Below are 7861 nucleotides of genomic sequence, written 5' to 3'. Positions count from 1 at the left end.
GCCTCCCTGCAGTAGTTGCCTCCCCGCAGTAGTTGCCTCCCTGCAGTAGTTGCCTCCCTGCAGTAGTTGCCTCCCTGCAGTAGTTGCCTCCCCGCCCGCCTGCAGCGCCTCACCTCTGCATGGCTTCCCGGAGCCAGAGTCTTACTGCACCTCTCACAGCGAAGGCAGGGCCGGTGCCAGTTCTTCCCCAGAGACGACACCTTCTCAGCTGCACAGAGACCAACATGGAGACAGTCACCACGGCAACCAGTCGACTGAGTCACCAAGACCCTTCTCTGACACTGATATGATACATGCAGATATGAGACGTGGGAAATAGCGACAGGTGTCCTCACCGAAGTACACCGTCTTGTTGCATCTGGGGCAGATGTTTGGTCCGCCGGAGAAAGACGAAAAGCTCGCAGCTGCAAAATGTCACTCAGTTAGTCATTTCTTACATTTGTTTGAAATAAATTACAATTTAGTTTGAAGTAAATAAAAGGTAGTACTTTATTTATTTAGTTTTTTAAAAAACACAATCCTTATAGAGGAGCAGCACTTTGTTTTAACAACTTTCCGACACGTGACAGGTTTTCTATTTCTGCTCCACATATTTCTCACCCTTCACTGGTCCCCGCGTGGCTCTTTTCTCCTCCTCCGGTTTGCCAAGTGTTGCCATGGAAACCGCTGCCGGGGCCTCGTTGACAGGAGCGTCGTACATGTAGGAGCCAGCTCCGCCGATGTTCACACCTGCAAAAAGAGTACAGGAAAAAAAACAAACAGAAATGGTGCTTTATGCAAACCTTAATGAGAGAAATCCAGTTCAACAGAAAATCCAGTTAATAAGATGAAATGGCACCTTTTGGTCCAAAGAGGGCAGCGTAGCAGGGCTTGTGGCAATACGGTTTTCCATCATGCTGCATAATAGGAGAGAACAATTAAAACAAAAACCTTTTTTTATGTAAAAAAGTTGAGTTATATAAAATGTTAATTTATCTAACTTTAATCCACATAACACTTTCACATGGGCTTGTTTTAGGAATTAATACAAGCAGTCTTCTCTTTGTGCTTTTCATTTTGAAGCTATTTATGCCACAGGAGAATAAAGAAAACTGAGCATCAGTTCACAGTTTGTTATTCTGCTCTGTGAACCAGAAATATGACATTTCAAGCTGCCAGATGCAAGTTATGGACTGTTTACAGCAAAAGAAAGAAATGTGTTTTTATATAAAACTTTGTTTAGATATAAAATCTGCAGCATTGTCTGCTCTGCAGTCATGTTCATTTGTCATCCAGACATCAGTGGAATTTCGCCAACAGTTTGATGAAGGAAAGTCAGGAATCCTGAGCCACAAAAGAAGCTTTTTAGTCGAGTTTTTCCACGTTTCTAACTCAACAATAGGCTTTACGTCAACACATAATTAATGTTAAATTGCTCATTCTGCATAATTTCTATCACTCGCCACGTTAATATGATAAAACGATGAATCCTCTCACTACTGAGAACGCTGTTAGCAGCTCAGCATGATTCATTGTGTTACTTCCCTGTTAGAAGTCTAATAAAAACAGTGAAAGTTGCTGAAACAACATCCAGACAGTCTGATAACTCTCCTGCTGAGCTGTTAACACACGCTGCTGCTTCTATATGTTGCTTTCCAGATGAACTGAAAATGAAAACCTGGAGAAGATAAAAACTGACATGAAGCCAATTTTAACCTGAACTGAGCATTAAAGTGTGAAACTGAAAACAAATAGCACTCCACCTTTAAGACCTATATGTCTGTATGTCCATGCTTGGACTCACTGACTCTTCTTTCATTTGTTTTAAATATTACTTCATGACACAAAATATATTTTTCTATAAATAATGTAAAGTCTCAACTTCACTAAAACCTTTGCGGCGTTCCCCTTGAGCCAGACTTCGGACCCATTTGGTTTATATATCTTCCCTTTTTCAACTATGTTTTGTTTAGTTTATTGATTAGTTTTAGTAAAAAGCAAAAATTGCTTCCTCCACAGAACAAACCTTGCATTATGGGAAATGGAGTCTTTTGTACTGCTGCTCTTCCTCTGTGGAATATTCATCCTGACTCTCTCAGGCTTAAATGTACTCTAACAATGTATTTTGTTTATTATCTTCAATAGAAATGTGTTTTTATTTAAACGTGTCTTGCTTTTGTAGCATTATCAGCTTTTGAAAAAAGAAAATGACTGAGATAAGCTAACAGATTTTAAAATCCATGTGAAATCAGCAGGCAGATCGTCTCTGTGGTTCAAACTAAAACCTTCCTGCAGGTTTTAACCGTCCCGCTCGTGGTTTGCAGACAGTTTCAGAACTGTAAGATGGAAACCAGAGAGCAACCAACAACTTCCTCTACTGACCTTTTTACTCCCTTCTACTGAAGGAAATAAACTGTGTTTTCACGTAAAACATTTAACAAAGTTTGAAACATTAATTTCACTGAATCAGAACATCTGAGTTCATTTGTAAGATATTTTAATGGTTATTTCACTTCTCTTATCCTTAATTAGTTCTTTTATACCCTTTCTATATGTCCTGGTCCTACAAGCCTGAGAAACACTTTAAATATGTGACATTAAATTATTGGTAAAAGAATTAAAATATGAAATAAAGAAAACCCGAACCCACAAATAATCCTATCCGAATCTGTTCAACTCCTGCATGATGTTTAACTGGTAAATACAAAATAAAAGGAGCTCTACAAAGTAAAATAGTAAAAAAAAGGAAGAACATTATAAACCGACATTTGTCTGACTGATGAGTCAATATAACCCTGATGTGGTGAAAAGCGATCAGATTTCCTGCTGCAGCTCCTCTTACCTCAGCATGGCCGCCGGGGTTCAGCGTCTTGCTGCAGCGCTCACATTTCAGGCAGAATTTATGCCAATCTTTTCCCAGAGAGGAAACCTTCTCCGCTGTGCAACCAGAAAACAAATAAACACGTTTACACGACTGAAATGATTCTCTGAAGAACTGTAAAGTTTGACAGGAAATATTGCTAATTAGATTTAGGATTCCAAATTACTTTTTAATACAGAACAAGAAATGGAAGTTTTAATCGTTTAGGGATGTAATCCAGCTTTAATGAACGTTTTATTTTATAAGCAAAAGCAAAAAAGCAGGGGTGAAAAATGAACCTGTCCTAATGCTTCATTACTGGCACAGTAAAATGCAGGAAACCTGTTATTAGTGAGAAAAAAAAGTGTTTTTACAGCAGGCACTCCTCCGCACTCGTCTCTGAAAAGCCTCCATCATTTCTCTTTTTTCCATTCAGGCATTCATCCTGTCTGCTGCTTTTGTTTCGGTGCATTTTCAATCCCACATCACTTCATTCATCCCTTAAACTGAATCTCATCAGCCAGATGAGACGTTCATCATTCTGCTAAATCATTTCCTCTCCGTCTGTTATGCAAAGACTCGTTCCTCTTCAGCCGTCACAGAGAATATTCCAATCACTTAAACATTTCAGTCCAGAAAAATACCTTTGGAAGGCAGGGAGACACTGAAAAGGACACAAGAAGGAAGGGAAAGACAGAACAGACAGGTCCTTGAATCTCATCAGTGGAGGGAAGGAAAAGGAAGACAAGATAATGTAGAGCACTCAGAAAAATGAGAAGAGTGATAAATTGTTATTTCTGACCTTTTCTCCTCCACCTACACATCTCTTTCTGCTACTTATGACCGTCTCCTCCTCTTAAAAAGCCAATTCCTTCAGCAGAACCTTTAATATTAAGACTCTCTGTCATTATTTAGCTCTGGAGAACATTACCTGTTTTGTTTTAATGAGACAGAAAAATCTAGCACCAGAAAAAAAACATGAACATGAAACATAAGCATCAGTCTGCTGTGAATAAGAGCAGTGCAGCTGTGTCACCATGTCGACTGTCTAAGTGATAGAAAACACTTAAAGGCCACTTACTGTAAGAGTCTATATCGGTCTAAAGCACATTCTTTCCACTGAGATCTAAAGGTCAACGTCATGAGTCACAGATTTTCCATTTTCATAACATTTTTAGTCTGTTTCTGTTTCTACGTCCAACTTTACCGAAGCAAAATATCATCCTAACCCTGACTCCCACAGGAACCTTCGTCCTAATTAACATCTAAACTTCATCATCCCTTCTGTGTCTCTACAAAGTGGCTACTTCATAATTAACACATGTTGGCTGACAAAATGTCTCCCTAAGGAAGATCCTGCACTGAATCTACACGGAAACCGAAACAAACACATACCTTCTTACAGTACCGGCCTAATTCTTGATCTGGACCAGTTGCCAGGCAACCATAAGAGACCACATGAAGTCCCATTTAAGACATTAAACTCAACAATAGTTGAGTGCAGTAGTTCCAGCGAACTGGAAAAGTCGACTTCATTCATTCATTCATTCAGATGTGATAGATCAGAGAAAAGAAGCTTGAAAAACAAAATATTCCAGTAAATCTGTTCATGTTGTAGTAATTAGTAAAGAAAAGCTCTTCAGGAAGAAAACAGGAATATTAATCACTTTAAATGATAATAAGAAAACTAGAAAATTGGGAAAAGTTTTTCCACAGAACTGCATAAAAATATCGTCCCTGTTGGTTGTAAATTAAAGCTTCTAATAGATGAAGTCTTCTTGGCCCAAACCCACAAATGTAACAGGAATGAAAAATCATAGCCAAAAATCTGTTGTTGTTTTCCAGTTCTTACATAACTTCACCTCTGACCTTTGTCTAGTTAAACAGAGCAAATTCCTCAAAATAAAAACCTTTGTTCAGGCTCAATGCTTCCCGTCAGGAGGAGTTTGATGAGAAAGGCATGACGGATGGACGGAGGGAGTGAGAAGTTCCCCAACAATCATTTATCTGTTTCTTCTCCTCCTGAAATATCCCAACAGATAAACTGAGCCTGATACAACATGACACTTCCTGTTTAGCTTCAGAGGCTGGCCCGCCTGTCAGGGTGATATGTGACAGAGACGACTGGCACACAGAGCACTGCCAACCGTGAAGCATGATGAGAGTTTCAGAAATTCATTTTTCATTATATTAAGGTAAAATATATCTACAAAGAGTCTGCATGTTGCTAAAATCTTCATTAAAAGGTTTTATTTTCATCCAGTTCATCTTTTTAACTTTGAAGATTAAATGTTTCTTATTATTTTGAAAGTATTGAGAATCTTAAGATAAATTACATCAGATCTATTAATAAATACTTGGTGTAAAAAATAAAATGAACTAAAAATGATGTTAAGGTTGTTACAACACAGAGGTTGGACACCTTATGTTACCCTTTAACAATGCTGGGGTGACATAATTCCCTGTGAAGCCGCCTGCATGAGGCAGATCATCTTTCTCCTGAAATCCAGAGCATTTAGCCACATCATTATTAACTGAAAATGTTTAATTATTAAAAAGAACTGACAGCAGACTGCTTTGATTCAGGCTGCAGGGAGGAGTTTGGCTGAGATCCTCCTGGAAATTCATGGAGAGAGAACAAAAGGGCGATCGATCCATAAAAAACAACGCGCTATTACTTAATAATTAACCGTGCCAGTCGGGTGTGGCTCAAAGTCTCGACTCAAATTCTAATTTATTGTAAACTAAAACACAAACTGATCGGCCAGCACTGGAACCAAAGATCTGCAGCAGCTTTAATAAACTAATTCTGTTGGAAGTTAATGAGATATCAGGGATAGTTTATGAGCTTCTGGTGTCTTTAAGCACACAGGCCAGTGAATGGCTCTCTGTAATCTCATCCTCAGATAGTGGAGCCATTACTGCTGGATCTGGAGCCAACGCAGAACAAATCATCTGTCAGTCTGTGGCTCTGCAGCGGAGACATTGTGAATCCGTTTTGGAGAGGAACTGTCACTTTCACTTCACATCGGATGCATCAGATATCTGTGCAGCGAGTGTGTCTGACGTTACAATCACTGAGTGGCTCATAAAAGCTGGGATGTTTCTGTAAACTTCACAAAAAGTATCCGACTACACCAGCTGGTATAGTGTGGTGTGCGTGAAAAAAGGTGAAAATAAATAAATTAACTTTTATAAAATAGATTTCAGAAGATTAACATATAATATGATTTTCAGACAGCAGTGAGTGCAGCAGACAACATGACTACGCACATGAATATCCTGGAAATGGACATTCTGTGGGAGGAGTGATTAAAGTCTGAGTGGGGCTGTGAAGTGACTGGTCTGACTGGCTGAACCACAAAGATATTTAACACACAGAGCAAAGAAACTCATACAGTGAAGAAAACAGCAAAAGACTGGAGTCAGGCTCTGCACGGTGTATTTATGTTCACGCTCTAAATCAATGGAAGATTTCTCTACATGCATAAATTCATTACATTTGAGAAATATTATAAATATGTAAAATGTAGAAAACATCATCTGAAACTATTAGTTTTAAGGTTTAGAAAAGGGCAGAGTCTTATTTTAAGTCATAATTATACATTTTACCCCCAAATTATCATTACATTTTGATTAAAAAAATCAGAATTCAACCTAAAATCATTTCTAAAATGTAAATTGATGTGACTCAATCTTAGATCCTACAGTATAAATAACCCAATAAATGTGTTTTAGTTGCATTTCTTTTGAGACACAATGAGAGACAAAAGATGAAAAAATAATAAATAAAAAATCTCACTATGTCTGATTGGGTTTAAATAACCACAAATAACTGGAATCACTTCCTATTGATAAGAATGAGCATCTTACCGCTTATTACTATTTACATTGATAAATGTGACCAGGCCAGCCCTCCACCCACCAGTCAACGCCCCCGGTCGGAACCACGGTACCGGCGGCCTCTGCAGCGGCTGCACAGCAAACATTCACTCACCGAAATACACCGTCTTGTCGCATTTCGGACACTTTGACGCCATGATGGGAGCGGAGCGGACAGGATGGATGGAGCGTGTTTTCAGTCTGTCCTCCGGTTGGAGAAGCTTTCTGTCTGCAGCTCCGCTGGACCAGACAACCAGACGCACCTCTGGGTGTTACCGCTGCTTTAATGACGACCAGAAGACTCACATCCAGCCTCTACTGGCTCTGGTGCGCCGTCATAGCCCCGCCCCGATTGTGACGTCATTGGCTGTCATCCACAGATGAGATCAAAGCGACTTTCATATGGAGTGAAAGTTATTTTGCCATGAAAATCTATGAATTTAGTACATTTCTGTCAGTTTGAGGATTTCGGTCAATTTTATTCCAATATATGAATCTGAAATTAAAGTTTTAAACTTCTGCATGTAAATCTATATTCAATTATTTTGCAAAGACAAATTTTTAATTTGCCTTCAAAATTCTAATTGCAAAATTCAAAGAAATCTTGAATGTTGCAACAAAAACTTGCAAAATGCAACCAAAGATTTCAGACATTAAAAAGGGAAAAAAGTAAATAAATTAAATATGCATCGCTCAAAATCATAAGTTTTAAACTTTAGATGGAATTTTAATTTCAGATTGATTTCCAAAATTAGATGTTCATTTTAATTTGTCATTATTTCAAAACAATAAAATGTTTTTGATTTGCAAACAAAAATTTGTATTTTTCTTAGAACTTCCATCAACCTGGATATTTTTTTGTAAAATGCTTTATCAACAGTGGGAACTATAAATGTGCTTAACATACAGTAGAATAAAATATAACTTTGATTTCATCTAATATATTTTCTTTATTCCAAATTTGTAATCCATTGTTTGAAAAGAAAACATTTCATTAAAATACAGTCCCTGCAAGTGCATGTTTGGTTTAATTTAATTGCATTTAACTTATTGACAGATTTTAATATTTAACTATTAAGTATGTTTCTCTAGTTGGTGAGAAATACCTTATTTTAGTGTTTACTATATTTTTAACCATTT

At 37.9% G+C, this 7861-nt stretch overlaps 1 protein-coding gene across 1 annotated transcript in view; it reads right to left on the bottom strand.

The window, feature by feature from the left end:
• Positions 1–7064, bottom strand: part of LOC103146747 (cysteine-rich protein 2-like) — a 10363-nt gene extending 3299 nt beyond the window's left edge. The window contains exons 1-6 of the mRNA XM_007564769.2: positions 6837–7064; positions 2822–2916; positions 839–896; positions 601–729; positions 336–404; positions 114–208 (exon numbers count right to left, since the gene is read on the bottom strand). Of these exons, the coding sequence (XP_007564831.1) occupies positions 114–208; positions 336–404; positions 601–729; positions 839–896; positions 2822–2916; positions 6837–6879 (489 nt within the window). The 5' untranslated portion in view covers positions 6880–7064. The remainder of the gene's footprint in view (positions 1–113; positions 209–335; positions 405–600; positions 730–838; positions 897–2821; positions 2917–6836) is intronic.
• Between the last annotated feature and the right edge of the window lie 797 nt (positions 7065–7861).

The sequence above is a fragment of the Poecilia formosa genome, unplaced genomic scaffold (assembly GCF_000485575.1).
Source record: "Poecilia formosa unplaced genomic scaffold, Poecilia_formosa-5.1.2 Scaffold168, whole genome shotgun sequence".
Lineage (NCBI taxonomy): Eukaryota > Metazoa > Chordata > Actinopteri > Cyprinodontiformes > Poeciliidae > Poecilia > Poecilia formosa.
This window is presented reverse-complemented; position numbering and strand designations above follow the sequence as displayed.